The sequence below is a fragment of the Parasteatoda tepidariorum genome, chromosome 4 (genome assembly GCF_982258835.1).
Source record: "Parasteatoda tepidariorum strain Cologne lab strain chromosome 4, Ptep-v5.0, whole genome shotgun sequence".
In the NCBI taxonomy this organism is placed as follows: Eukaryota; Metazoa; Arthropoda; class Arachnida; order Araneae; family Theridiidae; genus Parasteatoda; species Parasteatoda tepidariorum.
Genome location: NC_141758.1, coordinates 118,874,063 through 118,892,568, shown reverse-complemented (window position 1 = coordinate 118,892,568; position 18,506 = coordinate 118,874,063). Strand labels below are relative to the sequence as shown.

The 18,506-nt window shown below is 32.1% G+C and overlaps 1 protein-coding gene across 7 annotated transcripts in view; it reads right to left on the bottom strand.

Annotated features, from left to right (window-relative positions):
• LOC107452876 (puratrophin-1) overlaps positions 1 to 18,506 on the bottom strand; it is a 388,240-nt gene that overhangs the window by 59,210 nt on the left and 310,524 nt on the right. For 5 of the 7 annotated variants that reach the window (XM_087161971.1, XM_087161969.1, XM_087161972.1 and 2 more), the window contains exon 4: positions 6,555 to 7,056. In XM_087161971.1, the coding sequence (XP_087018097.1) occupies positions 6,555 to 7,056 (502 nt within the window). Of the gene's footprint in view, positions 1 to 6,554; positions 7,057 to 15,945; positions 16,115 to 18,506 lie in introns of those variants that run through there. The other 2 variants (XM_087161974.1, XM_087161975.1) reach the window with 2 other exon arrangements.

The following is an 18,506-nucleotide window of genomic DNA, read 5'->3' as shown; positions in this document are numbered from 1 at the left end:
GAATTTTCCATATAACAAACTTATTATCGGGATTTAGCGACTTCGTTAAATAGAGGTCCGACTGTATTTACAAATAACCTTGGTAAGTTAAAGAAACTTGAAAGTCGAAGTACCGAACTCATATTTGTTGATTATGCAGCAAATGGTTATAGATTATGGGAAAAAGAAAACAGAATAATAATAATTTCAAGAGATGTAAGATTTAGCGAACATGAACACATAGGCAATTTAAAAATCGAAGAAATTAAATTCAATTTGAACAGAACATGTTAGTTTCATTGAAAACTTACAAAAAAGAGTCCGAGATGACATCATATCAAAAAACAGATTTTTTGGGGGAATAAATCTTAGAAATAATGGAGCTGAGAAAAAAAAAATTCATCAAGAACCTTATGTAGATATAATAATCGAAAAATGCCGAATGCATGCAAAATTAACCCATACTCCGATGATAACGCTAAGTAATAAATCAGAAGATCTTGAAAAAATGGATTTCCTTTACAGAAAAACAGTTGCAAGTCTTCTCTTATCTTTCACCAAGAATAAGACCAGATATAACTTTTGCAGTAAATAACAATAGCAGACAAGCTGAGAATTCATTAAAAAAAAATCACAAAAGCTAAAAGAATTTTAAGACACCTAAGAGGAAGTGTAAAAGATGGAATCGTTTATTCTAAAGATGGTAATGATAAAGAACTAGTTGCTAATCTTGATTCTGACTAAGCAGGAGATCCTGAAATTCGTACAAGTCCCACGGGTTATGTAATATTTTTCTGTGGAGTCCCAATTAATTGCTGCTCTAGAAAACAATCTATAGTTGCAACATCAAGTACCGAAGCAGGATATATTGCAGCTGCCGAATGTTGTCGAGTGCACATTAAAACTATAATAGAAGAAATTTCTGCATCTCTAAATCAGGGTGCGTAGCCACATCTTTCAATAAGCACCTTTTAAGCACTCAAAAACATTTTTAAGCACTATATACATTAACCAAATGCAAAATAATTCTCAAAGACTTTACATGATCATGATAAAATAACTAGTGTTTGACAAAGAACTCTTTTCTTGATTACATTAGCCACCATAAGAAGAACGAGAGATTTTTCGGTTCGATATCAAAGGGTGGAATTGAGAATATCATCTTGCAAAATGCAACAGAGTTGCACATGAGAGTGCAATAATCTCACCGAACCCTGCTCAGTAGACTCACATGGGGACTCGCAAGTATTTCATCAATCATGTAAAATGATTGGCGCTTTCATACGCTATGGACCGACGGTACGCCGAAATAGATTGTGGTCGAACGAATTGTGAAAACGTTGCATAGAACTATGAGAAAAGCACGCTTTTGCATAAATCGACAAGTTAATGAAAAAAATTTCATTTTCAAAAAGGGAAAATAAAGCACTCTTTAAAAACACCCCATTAAAAAAAGCACCTTAAGGGTTTTTAAAAACGAACATCGAAAATAAGTACCTTTAAGCACTTTTTAAAAACGCTGTGCACCAAATTAATTAAATTACTAAATTCACAAAATATTTGAGTGGAAACGTTTCTTTGAGTTGAGTTATGTGAAGTAAAAACAAATGTTTGTAAATGTTATGTTCGATTAAAAGTGAAAACGTAAAATCAACTCTGTGTATGTATATTTTGTGTTGTATTCGGCTGTAATAACCATATTTTCTAAAAGATTCTGCTCAAAAAAAAACTTTGGAGTCTTAAGGACTGTTGCATTTATCTCCAATCGAAGCAGACTCCTGTGATCGGTGCAATATATTATAGGAATAAAAACAAAATATTAATTTTAAAAAATGTTGAAATTAAAGTTTATGAACGTATGATTAAAAATATTGAGGTACAGTATATTTTTAAAAATAACTTAATATAAAATTACTTTAAATTCAATATATTTTAACAAATAAAAAACTTCTCATACGGAAGTAATGTTAGTGGATCGGCGGGAAGTTCCACTAATATTATTTCCATATACTATACAAAATATCCGATCGGAACTTGCCTGTTATATGACAACACATGATTATTTGAACATCATGTACGGATCTATTTAGTTGATATTTCGTTCGAGAACGCCATTTCATGATTCCTCAATTTTCAGGTCTCGATCAAGTGAGTCTTTCATATTATTTAATTAATCCATAAACATTTTCAACTAGTATTGTATGTTTAATTAAAATTTTATAATGTGATCCCAAAGTAAAAATTTTGAGAAAAAAAAAGACATTAAAAAAAAATTGCTCATTTTTGATAATTTTTTAATGTTTTGTTAAATAAAGGGTTAAAAGAATAGCCGTATTTAGTACATATTCCATTGTTGGCACAAAATTTAGTTGTTGTTTGGCGCCATTTTTTGGGGTTTTTCCGAAAATGGTCGATGGAATTTCACATAAGAAACAGTTACTTTAAACTAAAAAAAAAATTCAGAAAAAAAGAAGCTAGCCCGGACAATAAAAATTTTTCAAATTCATGTGTCAAGATAAATAAAAAGAAAACAAGTTTTGAGTGACTATACTTAAAATTAAAAAAAAAAAAGGTTGCAATGTTTTTGCTATATATATTAAATTGTAAGTTTAATATATATTTTTCTAATTAATTTTAAGACGTAGAAATCGTTATTTCACAAACAGTCATAAGAATTCAAGATGCCAATTAAAGTCCCAAGAATTTCGTCTGAAAGGCGTCATGTTTTTGAACAAATCAAAATCTCTAAATTTTCCCGTTTGATTAAGATAAAGATAGTCTTGCCTAACATAATCTCTTTCAGAGTCCCTGGTTAAATTGCGGGAGCCATCGGAAATGGGTGGCTTTTAATATTTTCGTGGATAGATAAATCTGTGCCAAATCCTGCTATGGGAAACCATCATTGCCATCCATGGAAGAATTCAACGCAAGCTGTTAAATAAACTTGATATACATTAACAAGATGCCTATTTCTTTGAATTAGTCAAAGTCTCTAGGATTATCTAGCTATTGAAGGAATCTTACACGTAAACTATTACAGGTATATATTAAGTGTTGGTATATGTTTAGTGTTAAAGAAAAAATGATCTTGTTTTGGTAAATGTCGTATTAACTAAATTCGCAGTAATTAGGTAAATTTTAGATAGACAGTATCAGGCGCTGAAGAAAGTGAAGATGAAAAAGAGGATCAGACTAGGAAAAGAAGAAAAAAAAAAGTCATGATACAACTCTTAACACATATAGAAGATAATGCGACACTTTGAGCGAAATTTTGCTACAATCTCAAATGAACAAGAGTTGTTTCACAACGAAGAAAAAAAGAAGAGTTGAAAAATTTTGCAGAAATAATTGTAAAAAAAGAAAATGTGAAAAAAAAAACTGCTAACTGAAGGTAAGCAAAAATATAAATTTATATTAAAATTTTTTAAAGGTTCTTAAGCGTTTTGCGGATTACCGAGGATTATTCGAGGATTTGCGGATTATTCGAGGGCCATCCAATCCCGCAAATAATCTGGATTTTACTGTTAATATATATATATACATGTGCGTGTGTGTAGTTCAAATAGTTTGGCAAGGATAAGGATCTCTTTAAATTTACTTTTTGCGTAATTCTCGAAAATCTTAAGAGAATTGAAAAACAACACAAGTATAAAATTCGTTTAATTCTATATAAAAATTGATTTATTTTAATAAACATTTAGAATTTTCATTAGCTAATTTAACAATTATCAAAAAAATTTAATTGTAGGGTAATGTATTCAAACTTTTATGTCATTATACAATTATAAATGCAAAAAAAAAAAAAAAAAAAAAAAAAAAAAGCGAACGAAATTGATAAAATCATTTTATATAAAGGTCTTTTTTTTTAAAAAAAAAATTTGATTTCACAGAGATTATTCAACCTTTGTCGAAGCATATGCAGTTTTTGATGACAACAAAATGTTTTTGATTCGCTTAAAAAGTTTACGAGATAGGGCAAAATATGCAAAAAGTAAAATGAGCATTAAAGAGTTAGAAACTTATGACCAGTTTCATGTCCATACTATTATTTTTCAGATTGTGGCTACCCCCAGATTTTGAGGGATAGGAATCCCCAGAAGAAAAAAAAGAAGATATGATTATTCAGAAAAATGAGGTTTTAGTGTCTGATGTCATAGCTTAAGTGGCGTGAATAACAACCCCGCGACGCAAGGATTGGGGGGGGGGGGGAGGGCAGGAAGTTACAATTGGCAGTACCTTAGTCAAAGGATACTTGTTTGCCATGGGCAGTACCATGGTAAATCTGAGAGATTTAGTTGATAAAATAGCTACTTTTTTTCTTTCCTATATTGCTTTCTACGAATTTAAAATGGACACTTTCGAATCAGAAATCCATAGTAAAACCACGTTGTTGTTCGATAAGTTTCTTTTTCTCCCTAACATAAAAGGGTTCTGCAGTGAGTTGACTTAACAGACACGGTAGATCAACGAAGTCAAGAATCACTGGCTGCGACCCATGACCGGCTGGGTGAATAGTCTGCGAAGGGACCGAGGGTGTGCGGTGTCGGTCCTTTTAGTTACCAAAGCGGAGAGCTATCCCTTACGCAAAGTATCAAAATTGTGCTGGTCATCCCCGGGGATGTTTCCCGCTCGCCAATAGCCCATTGTTGCAGTTCCATGACGTAGATAAAGTACTACTGCTAAAATTTAACTTATAATTTTGAGTTTTTGATATGAGTTTAACATAAGCACAGACATTATTTAAATTCAAACACTTTTGTAAGTTACAAAACTACTCTAACACGGAGAAATTTGGCTTTGCATCTACAAAAGTGATCAGAAAAAAAGAGAAATATGAAATTTAAAGAGATAGAAAGCAGGCTATAAGAAGTATTGAAAAAAAAAGCAGAAAAATCCGCTTAGGATTTATACCCCTATATAACAAATAATTTACAGTTCGTTCACCAGAAGTTGGCAATTGGCTCCGCCACGTGGTATTCGACGATACTATTTCGCTATTTTTGGAAGAAGGATGAGAACGATCCTGAACAACGTTGCTATTTGGCGATCGTATGACAAAAATATTTATTTCGCAATCTTTATGTGCAATTTTTAACATTCAATATTTCATAAATTTAATATTTTTCTCTTTTGAGTGAATAGTGTGTCCTTTTCGAGACATTTTACTGCAATATATTCAATTAGCTAGAATAACGAAAAATATAATAGCGGATAATGAAGAGAAGTGACTGAAAAAGAAGTCACTGTTTGCGTTTGGCGCAGTGGTTATTAAGGGTTGTCTCAATTTCAAGAGACGTTTCTTCTCTTACTCCCGTGCTGAAACGAACGCTTCGTCCGACGAGGTGGAGCTAAGAGCCAACACCTGGTGAACGAACTATATCTTCAGAGTACCAATTTTTAAAAAGTGGGCTCTTTTTTTTGGTAAAATTTTTTCCCCCTTCATATTACCCGGAACCAGGGAATGACCACCATCAATCTGCTGCCATCGCAAATTAGAAAATAAAAGAAAGTTATAATGACTTTTAACCAGGGTTGGCAAGTTTTTGACACAAGACGGTTTTTACCGGTTTATACCATGGTTTTTACCGTCATGTCAAAAACCCCTCTGTCAAAAATCCATATATTTGATAAAACTGTATTTTAATTTGAGCTTAACTGCTTATGATTTAAAATTAATTCATTTTTGGGCAATAAAATTAGAAAAAAAGTTGTTAAAAGATATTTAAGAAGAGATTTTTGCATTTTCCCAACATGACTATATCAAAACATAGTACTATTTGAAGTAAAATATTAGGATACTAAACAAAATTTTCAACATTTCCAAGCATCATTTTGTTTGGCATATTACATTACTGAAGAATGTCAAGTCATTCCTGACTTAGAGTTTCTTAGTAGTTACAAGTTTTGAAAGTTTTGTTTAGCTTATTTCTAATATTTAAGAAATGCCAAATTTTAAATTCTTCTTTTTAGTTCTTGAATTTATTAATAGTTCCAAGTTTTTTTTTTTTTTTTTTTTTTTATTTCGAACAATTAAGAAGAGCAAAATTTTGAATCCTTTGCAAAACAAGCTATAATGATAAAAGTTAAGTATCACTATTTTCAATAAGTATATTACAATATTTCTGTATGAATGTATATCCTTCTATAAGAAGACATGTATATAGTTGCAAAATCAATAGCAATAATTTGCAACATTCATTTATAAAGGCAATTAAGTGAAAATATTATATTGTCCGCTATATGCCATAAATTAAAGAAAACAGTAGGTTTTTGACGGTTTTTACCTCTGTCATGTCAAAAACCAGTTTTTGACGGCAAAAACCCAACCCTCCTTTTAACTGCACTAGTACCTGCAACTACGTCATCACCCTTTTGTCGAAGAATCTAGCAAAGACCAGGTTTAAACCTTGCAGCAAATTTACCGGGGGAAAAAAAGACTTGTTGAGGCAATCTTAAAAGACTTGTTGAGGCAATCTTAAAAGACTTGCTGCAGCAACCTTAAGAGATTTGCTGAAGCAATCGTGCAGAAATAATTTATGCAAAGGAGGTTAATTTGCAGTGAAATGAAAATATACCTGAACAAAACTCTTCTTCACTTGCAAGAGGTGCGAGTAATTGGTCTTGCGCAACAACACCAGAACAGTCATCTTTATCTGTTTGCACCCAACTGTCTCTAGTACTCTTCAGTCGATGCTTAGGTCGATTGTTTTCAAACAATTCATCTAAAATTCGACTCACGGCTATTCGACTCACCCCACTCTCTGGAGAGACTAAGAGATGCGTCTTATCAGTCTCCTCTCCCTCATTGTTGGAGGGAGTCACTAGTGCAGCCATTTCTGCAGAAAATTCATTGACATCGATGGAACGTTCATGAATTCTGTCGTGGGTTTTCCACTTGATGGAAACACCCACTTGATTGACCACGAAATAAAAGTCACCCGGCCTCAGACAGGATGGGTCAGGGTCATGGACATGGATGATCAAGCAGCCGCGTGAACACAGAGGCCATCCAGAGGGTCTTCTCCGGCGATTCTTCAAGAGGCGTCTCTTGTACAGGGATGGTGGAAGACTTCGTTCCTACATAAAAAGGACATAGTTAATACGTACAGCTAAACAACGTGAAACATATATTCAGGGTTGGGGTTTTGGACGTCCTAAACTGACTAAAACTGTCCAAAACCTTCAACATTGGTAAAAGGTAAAAATATGTGTAACCATTGTACATATAATAATTACATATATTAATAAATATTTGATACTTTTTATACAATTTGCTTCAACTTATTAAAGGAAAATAATACAATAGGAAAAAGATTTATAACTTTTGAAGCTCCACAATTCATTGAACAACAAAAGTGAATACCTTTAAATATGAATAAATATGCTTTTAATACTGATAAATTATGTTTTTGCATAAGGATAAATAAATGCAATATTAAAAATAATAATAAACTTTTTTAATAAAACAAAAACTTGTCTCTTTCTTGTTCAAAAATTAACGTTTTATTTTTCACAATATTTTTTTGTTTAAATTGTGACATAATTTGAATAAAATGGTTTCGGACAGTTTTGAACAGGTTTAAACCGTGGATCAATCCATTCTGTCCTAAACCCTGCCAACTCTGCATATATTACGACATATACTGGCATACTATAGTTTGGGTTCCGTATTGAAAACCTTCATCAGTGTTCAAACACAGAAAGAAAAAGGGAAACAACTTATAACCAGGAGAAAAAAAAAAGACTTAACCAATAGAGCAGTGTTTCCCAAACTTATGACTTTTGTGTACCCTTTCTAAATTTTTTCGTAACACTGTGTACGACTAATAAAAAAATGAATGCACTTTATACTATAAAGTTAAAAATAGCCAATAGAAAAATATGTAATTGTAAATTTTCATGGCTAGCTTTGTTTTTAAATAAAATTTTTTGAAATTTTCGTTTGTTACAAGATATTTCGCATAAGAACGCGTACCCCTGGGGGTACGCGTACCACACTTTGGAAAACACTGCAATAGAGGATGCTAGAAGAAAATGATCAAACAAGAGTAGTGAAGTTAAGAAACAGGTTGTGGTGGTAAGGGGAGAACCTCATATAGGTGTTGCAAGAAGTAGAATTAAAACATTTGGGAGGAATGGGGTACTATAAAGATTATTAACTAAAGTGTTAGAATTATTCAAGATATAAAATGATTCCCAGAAATCTAGTTCAGTGGGCGAGAAGCCGTGCTGAATGATCAGAAAAGTTGTAAAAAAGGCTTTTATTTATTTATTTTTTATCTAACGCCCAGCCTGGACTAATCTGCCACGTTCTGTCGCCCTGTCCAGTACAGATGCGAAAAACCAAAAGGGGAAGTAACCCAAGAGTCAATATTTTTCAATGAGGAATAACTGAAATTTGTGTCTATCGTCATACACAAAAATAAAAAAAACCCTTAAAAGTTTGATTAGAACTACACTGGTGTAAGAGAATTTGCAGATTATCTCTAGAACTACTGGACCGATTTTAATGAAATTCGATATGTACATACATTGATATAATATAAGACAAACAACCATCCAACAATTGTAATACACACCCATGATCGTGGAGTCGGAAGGTAAGAAACAGCGGTTGCAGAATAAACAAAAAAAGGGGTCAATAGGGGGTAGGGTCTCCTCTTACAGATATAAAAGTCTTGCGGCGTGATTTCATACTTGAAATAAGACAGTTTATCATTTCCTGTAGCAATTGGCATGCATTGTCCAGAGGTAATTTCATACCTTCCGACTCCAACAAGTGTTACGCACCATCATGCGTGTGTATTACAATTGTTGAATGGTTGTTTGTCTTGTAGTGTGTCTGCACATCAAATTTCATTAAAATCGGTCCTGTAGTTCTAGAGATAATCGACCCAGTCTGCAAATTCTCTTAATTTCTTACAATGTATTTTGCGCAGACGGTATTTTAAGTTAAGTCTGCCATGCTCCTGAAAAGATGATCACATTTAGGGGAACAGAATTTTTTTTCTACAGGAAATTATTCCGTCTCTTTTCTCTAAAATCCTCGTACACACAGGGTAATTTGACTGACTGCTATTGTTGGACGCAATGGGTAAATAAAACCTTAGGTCAGTAAACTAAAAAAATAAATAAATACAGTATAGAGATATATTAATAAAAATATAAATCCATACTTTTAATTAAAGAGGTAATATTAAAAAAAAATATTTTTTTTTAAGTCAATTCCAACTGACCTTAGGTCACCAAAGAAAATTTTTATTTTAGTTACTTTTTATTAAATAATTAAAACATTTTCGCCCATTAATTTAATTTAATTAATTGCATTTTATTAAAGAATTAATATTTGAAAAAAAAAACTGTATTAACATCAAAGGTTACGAGTTTAAAAAAATATTTATTTGAGTGGATGAATAAAAAGTATATTATTCATGATTGAAAATTGTAACAAGATTTAGGGAGTGTGTAATGTAAACTAATAGAAAACTTTTAATGTAAATTTAAGCGGGATAGTTACCAAGTGTTGCGACTTCTGTAGGTAAGGGGGGTTTGGGATTTGTTCATTTTTGGTGACTAAAAAGAAGGGGTCGAAAATTGCCAAAAAGAAGGAAAAAAAATGCTTAAATAATATTTGATTTGTTGTTGTTACTTTACGTCGCACTAGAGCTGCACAATGGGCTATTGGCGACGGTCTGGGAAACATCCCTGAGGATGATCCGAAGACATGCCATCACAATTTTGATCCTCTGCAGAGGGGATGGCACCCCTGCTTCGGTAGCCCAACGACCTGCACGCGAAGTCGAGCACTTTACGGTAGAACAGTTTAACGAGGACCAATACCGCACACCCTCGGTCCGTACGCAGACTGATCCAAGCCCTGTGGCAGAATTTTTTTGGGTTTTCTGCGACAATCTTCTCTAGCACTAATATTTTTCTTCAAGATACTTTTAATAATAACTAATATACATGCTATTAATTAAATTTAAAGTAACAGAAACGTTGTATTTACAAAGAAAAGCCTATTTGGATATAATAAAATTTTATGTATTTTTTTTAAATAATGAATATGTAATATTTTTTTATTCTAATATCATGGGCGATATTCTCACATTTTGTAAGAGGAAAACACACTAATTATTTCTTTTTTCGCATTTCCTAAATCATCATCACATAGAAAAATAATAATTATAAAATCGTAAAATCAGTGAAAGAAAAGAAAACCAAAATTTTTTATTTTTCCCAAAAGGAAATTTAAAAAAATCACGAGCATTTCTTCCCCTCTGATGAGTGAATAAGGTATCTCTTGAGTATAATTGTGGTGGGGAAAAAATCTTTCTAACATTTCTGCAGAAAAGAAATTTTTTACTTCAATATTCTTATTTTTCATTCTTCTCAAATAAGAATCGAAAAATTAAGAACATTTCTTTCCCCTTCGATGCTTGAAAAAGACATCTTTTAAATATAACTTTAGAGAGAGAAAAAATTTCGAAAATTTTTGCAGAAAAGAAAACCAAATTTTTTTACTTTGTAAAGGAAAAATTTTTCTGCAAGAACTCTGTAACATTCTGCGACAATGTCGCCGTGTCGCCACGATTCTGCCACTGGGGATCCAAGTGGTCACCCACCCGCACACTGACCGCAGCCAGTGATGCTTGACTTCGGTGATCTGCTGGGAAGCGTGTCTTAACGATCAGTCCACTGCGGGACTAAATAATATTTGAACAGTCTTATTCGTATATTAAATGTAATCATCTATGCTGCTGCCTTTCTTTTCTTTCCATCGATCGAAAGTTTTTTTTAATTGATATAAAAAAAAAATAATATTAAACACATTTTATTTTTGTTACCAGAACTACCAGAAGATGTTAAATTCGATCTTACAAAGCAGAGGTTTTTTAAAGATGAATACCAAATTTCTTCCACATTTCTCTTCAAAGAATTTAGAGAAATCTGAAATATTTCGGTGGAAAAAAAAAAAAAATCGGTTTGAATAGTTTCCTTCTGATGCAGAAACGGATTTAAGGTCTTTCGAAATCTAGTTTTTAACTTTTGCTTTCATTACGGGTTGAACCCACATCCGCAAAAATAAACAACATATGACGCCCATATAGTAGTTGAATTTTTCAGGCATGGTAAAAAAAAAAAATGATAAAAAAAAGAAACGTAAGGCGTTGAGAGTCTACATGTACGTTCTCAATAACACCCACTCTCAAGACGTAGTTCATTACCACAATAAAAGTACTTTGTGTAAGAACAACTTTCGTTTATTGATATCGCTATTTGCACAAAGAAAAGCGAACTTTATTTAATCCCCACTATTAGTTCGTACTCTCCCTATATCTTGTTCCAATTTTCACACGTTAATAAAATACTTTTTATTCATTCATTCAAGATCAAATACATTTTTTTAAAACTGGTAACGGATGACACTTAGTACAGTTTTTTTTTTTAAATATTAATTCATTCATTAAATGAATGAGAAAAAAAAACGAAATGGAATTTGATTGGTTAAGCGTTAGTCATTGTTTTAAATTTTACTATAAGCGATTTAGTTTTTCCACATATTTTAAAATTAACATCAGTGATATTTCTTTACTTATAGCTTTATTTGAACAAAAAAAAGTAGTTTATTGCGTACATTTAAATACAGTCAAACCTCGCTATAGTGAACCTTCAAGGGACCGAAATTTTGGTTCACTATAACCGGGAATTCACTATATCCGTTCCGCAGGCTATTTAACTAATGGTTCCTAAACTCCTCCCTTTTATTATACATTATTTATATAAATGACTGAAAAATATTATTTAGTAACGAAAAATGTGTTATTTTTCATTACTCTTCGTCTTGCTTACAAAAAAAAAAAATAAAAATAAAAATAAAAAATAAATTTAGTAATTTTTAGCTGATGAGCAATCCTGACAGAAAATTCATATTGATCCCACTGACACCTTACAGGTGCACTATCTGGTAGGGTTGGAAATATCTGCTTGGTTTGTTAAGGGATAGATAGGAAAGTGAGATAAAAGAAGCTTATCGCTAAATTCCCCTCTATAGATGGTTTTAAAAATCGGTATATGTATTTATTTTAAAGTAAAAATTTCAGAATTATCAAAAAAAAAAAAAAAAAAAAAAAAAAAAATGAAGAAAAAAATGAGTGGAAGACAGAAAAAAGTTCATTATATCCAACTTCCTCACTTTTTTGGTTCACTATATCCACAAAAAATAACATTATAAGTGTATAGCAAGGCACGGGACCTAACATTTCGTTCACTATATCGTTCACTATAAACCGTGTTCACTATAGCGGGGTTTGACTGTATTTCATTATTTTATATTCGCTGTGTCAGATAAAGTCTTTCATTTTTCAAATCCTTCTATTAGTTGACACTCTCCCTACATATATTTATATATCAGTGATAATTTCTAACAAATAACATCAGTGATAATTTCTAACTTAAACAAAAAAATATATTTATTGCGCACATTTAAATATTTTATATTCACTGCGCCAGATAAATTCAATAAAGAACATTACGTAGTATCACGTGCAGTCCACGTCACCCAATTTATACTTTTATAGTCGTCTGACACCACGCGCCTTTTTATTTTCAATTCCAAATCTGCAGAATTATTAAAGAATCAAGAGTTAACGTTTAATTCTATCAACTATTTAATTGTTTTTATCGGATTCTTTAGATATTGAAAAATAAGGAAATAATATTTTAAATCGTTAGATTCTTTGTAATATTCTATTAATTATTGCTTCGATTGTAGTCACTTTTTAGATTAGCGAAAAATAAATAAATAATTTATTTAAGCGTACAGAAACATACAAAGATCTTATTTTTCACTTTAAGATAACGTGCAGTTTCCACCTATAGAAAATTAATCTCGCAGTTTTTATTATATTTTATAACCTTCGTTGAACAGCCGACCCAATTTTGGGTTTACGAATGTTCAATTCCGTAGCCTTCTCATTTTGAACCACTCCAGAAGACAAGGGAACTCCTGGATCAGTACCACCAGAGGTATGGTTTGTTATGGCAGTGTTTCCCAAACTTATGACTTTTGTGTACCCTTTCTAAATTTTTCGTAACGCTGTGTACCACTCATAAAAAAATGAGTGTATTTTTTACTATAAAAAAAGTGCACAAAAGTTAAAACTCACAACTGGTTGTTCACACCACTAATTATATTAACTGTTAACTCTGCAAAAAATAGCAAATAGAAAAATACGTACTCGTAAATTTTCATGGCTAGCTTTGTTTGTAAATAAAAGATTTTAAAATTTTCGTTTGTTGCAAGATATTTCGCATAAGATCGCGTACCCCCGTCAAACTGTTCTAGTACTCCTGGGGGTACGCGTACCACATTTTGGGAAACACTGTGTTATGGGAACATGAAGGAATTTAGACTCAACACATTTAGCCAGTCACCATTTACTACAAGCGTTGTCTTTCACCGGCGATTAGCGAACTCAAGAACTTTTGGACATGGGCCCAGTGCCCTGCCAACCAGGCTATCCCGGTCCCAAATTCGTAATTTCACCCAACTTTAAAAACTTAGTTCGTTTTACCGAAAATCAGTTCCCAATTTACTAGGATTTTGAATAAATTTAAGTGTAAAGTCGTCCCTTTAAATAAACTAGATTTCGCCTATCTTAAAGATCCTATTGGTGATTTTAACAACAGGGTTATTTATCAAATTTCGTGTCAATGTGGTGTTGCGTATATATTTTATAAACGTCGCTAAACGGCCAATTTTTGGGTTTACGAATTCTGAAGCCTCGTAATTTTGAATCCGATTCAGAAGACGAGGGAATTCTTGGATCAAGTAACGGTAGAAATTTGCCTTCGAGGTGGACTTTTTGATGGAACTAATCCGCATTTGCGCTAGATGGAGAGGAAAGCCACGAAAATCTCCCACGGTCAGTTTGATGGTAAGGGGTTTCTTTAAAGAAAAAACCTCTCCCCTTTACTCTTTCACACGGCAACGAAGCCAAGAATCAAGCTTGCTCTTAGAAAAAAATCGCCCAACAGAAGAGCGGGTCTTGAAACACTTTGATTGAATAATCGCGAACCAGAGAACAAGTCACATGATGAGGTTGCAGGTTTCAGAATGTAATACATTACGAGCACTCTATCTACAGTCCCTGATCAAATTATTAGGCGCACTGTAAGATTCTATGTAAAATCTTAGTTATCAGGTGATACTTATACATCTTTATTGTTTTTACGTGAATGAAACCGGTTTGCACTTGCTTACGTTAGCGGATCAATCGGTAAAATTAGACGATATGACGATTAATATACATATGACGATTGATTAAATTCGACGATATAAATAAGGAATATTTGTTATATCAGGTATTTCATTAGTACATTACAACAATTAGTCCAATAATGGCATGATTTGTAAGAGTTTATATGCAATACATTTATATTTAAACATAAATGTAATTTTTTTTTTAACGTATTGCATTACAATGTTAATCAATTGATATGCGAACGTAAACAGGTGCAAACCGGTTTCAGTCACACAATAACAATAAAGCTGTACCTGATAATTAAGATAACTGGTCTGATGATAAAACTAATTTTAAAACTTGGTTCTTAACACATTCAAAATGAATCTTTCGTTGTTTAATAAGTTCTCAATTACTTATGGACTTAATAGTGGGGGTTCCGCCAAATAAAAGTCGATCATTAAGGTTTTAATGGCTGAAAATACAACGAAAAAAAATTCTAGTCTGCCAGCCAAAAGCATCCACTGTTAAATAGCCTAGTTGAGATTTGTGTTATTAGGAACAAGCTGAAATTTTTTTTAATATGCAATTAGCATTTACTACTGTTTTAAGAGAACAACACACTCATATTTGATAATACCACAAAAAAATTGATAAAAAAAAGGTTGTAATAATTTGGTACCTTCTGAACTGTAATTTTGCCTATATTTCTAATTATGATCCACTGAGTATTACTCTTAATTCTTTAATTTCATACCATTTCTTTCATAATAACATGTGCTGTGGAATTAAGCAATTCAGTTTTTCAAAAAAAAAAAAAAAAAAAAAAAAAAAAAAACATTTTTGTGAAAAACTTGTAAAATATAAAAGATATTTGATTTAAATTTTCTATTGCTTTTAATTAGCAACACTTTCAGTTTTGATAATATCCAATGAAGAAAAGAAAAAAGGATAAAAAGAGGCAGAGAAGTTTATAGCCTTCTTGAACTATGACGGAATATACTTTCATATCATATACTACTAGCTTATTAACTTGAGGGAAATTAATTTTTGAATATGTCAACATTCATGTAGGTATCAAACGGTATCTCATGATAAAATCAAGTTAACATGTCTTATTGACTAGTGAATTGGTATTTAATATTTATAGTGACAATGCTAAAAGCCAATAGCGTATTTCAAGGGGAATTTTTTTTTTATTTTTTATTTTATACACCCAAGTTTCTTTTATATCTAAAAAAAAAAAAAAAAAAAAAAAAAAAAAAAAAACTAATTTGATTTTGGACATTCTGAAAAGCTAATAAAATGCTCACTTTTTTACCTCCACTTCTTCAAAGAAACTTTCATATAATTTCAATAAATATTTTGCTGCCTTTATTGCTTAAATTCTTTTATGACTATTATACGAATTTTATTATAATCTAACTATACTTTTTACTTAACCACTATTTACGTGCGTTCCATTCAAACACTTGGGTATCATTTTAGTTTATTGTTCCTGATATCGAACATTGAAATGTACACGACGGCACAAAAACAGTCATTAAATCTGAGAAAAGATAATGTATTCGATAAAGAGCCCTGAGAACACTCGAAAGAAGCTGGACAGCATTCCTGACGGCATCTCAATATAATTTTAGAAAAACAATGCTCACTTAATTTACGAAGATAAATTAACGTAGGTTTTTAAGGAAAAATTAACAAACAAAACAGAACTTACGTCACGTTGACATCCATCGTATCAAGAAATCATTAACACGACGATTTCTAATTCTTAGACAAACTTTCATTCGTTTTTTCACACACACAAACAAAACACTGTTTCAGATTAAGCGTTTACTGTTCATTACTTGTGAGATTCGAAACTTCCGGTTTCTCAAAAGAAAAGGGGGGTTTGTTGACAGCGGAAGTCGCTGGATAACAGACATCGTGCTGCCATCTCTGGAGTAGAATAGATACTAACTTTATGAGTAAAAAACCAATTAAAAAAAAAAAGAGAATTTTAAAAATAATTGAAAACATTAAAAAAAAAAAAAAAAAAAGATCTATAAACTTATTTATTTTTATATATGAAATAAAACTATTCTTGTCAATTTTTCTTCAGTTACATTTTAAAAGAAATTGGTTTCAAATTCGTCTATTTTTTTGTTTCTGGATGAAGCAATCATGACCAAACGGGGCTGTAAAGGATTTCTCACTGGCCATTTTTCTTCTTTGAGCAGTGTTATTAGTTTCAGTTATTTAGTTTCCTATATTCATACCATTGCTTAAAGGATGCACAGAAATATTTATTGAGCTGATAAAATTTTACAATAATACACATCACGGCACAGTAAGATTTGCACCAAAGCATAGTTAAAGAAGTTCTTCAAAAAATAAATAAATAAATAAATAAATAAATAAATAAATAAAAAAAAAAAAATAATAATATTTATAATTGAAAATTACTAGATTTTCAATTTTTTTGTTTTTAATAATAACACTTAAAATGTATAGACTTGTAAAAATTTTATTTTTCTCCTCAATATAACAAATCAGGAAAATTTATCTTTAAAAAGTATGCACATTTTTGATAAAGGACTTAGTATGATTAAGTTTAGAATACTTTAAGCTGAGGTTTCTAATGAATGAAAAATCCCAATTAAGTAAATATAAAAAAAGCAGGGGGGGGGGGTGAATGGCATGGAAATAATAGATAAAAAAAGATTTAAAAAAAAAAAAAACACATCTAGATAAGAAGAAAACATAGACAAGAAGACAACAGAGATAAGAAGAAAAGTTTAGAAAATTTATTTTTGACAAAGCCAAATTTGCTGAAAAATGTATTGCTAATGCTGCGTATATCATTATGTTTAGTTTAAAAGCACTTACCCTGACTTTTTCCTAAAATTTTAAATTTTACTTTTTCCCTGAAATTTTTAAAAGGTGAGTGTGAATACAAGTGAATGTAAACCTTTTTTTTAAAAAATATATTTAATATTACGAATGATAAACTTCTTCTTTAGTGGCACGACAGGTTCTTCGTGTCTCTCTATTTTTAGCTACGGTTTTCGAATTAATCGTTCTTAAAATGGAGATCTTTTTCTAGGCAGTCAAATTATCTGAGGTTGGGTTGGCCTCCAGCTCTTGTTCCAGAGAGCCTGGCCAAGAACTGTTTCAGAGCGGGTCGTTCTTTGTTCATTCTAATAACATGAGCAGTCCTTTTAATTATTTGGATTTTTATGTATTTGATGACATCGGGTTTTTTGAATTCACGATAAATTTGAGCATCTTAGCATCAACTTGTATTCCCCCCAAAATAGCTCTTAGTGTGAGCTACTTAAAGAATCCAAAAACATTTTAATATTTTTGTGTCATTTTTCAAGTCTTTAATAAGTATGCGATTAGAGGAAATTTTGGGTTTACGACTACTAATGTTCAACTCCACAGCCATGTAATTTTGAACCAATCCAGAAGACAAGAAACACCTGAATCAGTACCCCCAGTAGTATGATTTCTTATGGGAATATGGAGGACTTTGTTACTCGACATATTTAACGTGCATCAGTCACCATTCGCCCGGTGGGGATCGAACCTATGACCTCTTGGACGTGGGCCCAGTACACCACCAACTAGGCTATCCCTGCCCCATTGTAAATTTACATGTACCAATTTGCAGATGGTTCTGTTATCTTAGGGCACTGTTTCTATTTAGTTTTTTCCTGGTTGACTGTAAGATGCATTTTACTTGACTCCTTTTCCGGGGCTAGAAAAACCTGTTTCAAATCAGCAGGTGTTCTTGCTATGATGTAAATATCATCGGCAACAGATTTTTACAATATATTTCCTCTAGGGGCCGGGATAGCCTGGTCGGTAGGGCACTGGGCCCATGTCCAGGAGGTCGTGGGTTCGATCATCGATGGCCGAAGACTCTCCGTGGAGTAAATGGTGACTGATGCACGTTAAATCTGTCGAGTCTCAAAGTCCTCCATGCTCCCATAACAACTCAAAACCTCTGGGGGTACTGATTCAGAGTTTCCTTGTCTTCTGGATTGGTTCAAAATTACAAGGATACGGAGTTGAACATCAGTTGTCGTAAACCCATGAAATTGGATCGGCTGTTCAACGACGGTTATAAAATAAAATAAAATAAAATATATTTCCTCTAAGCAGCGATGGCTCAGGGAATAGAGCATTCGTCTTCCAATGAGGCGGGCCGGAATCGAATCCCAGTCGATACGAATTCCGCATCCGGCTTGCACCGACCACAGAGTTGACATGAAATATCCTCACTGGTAGACG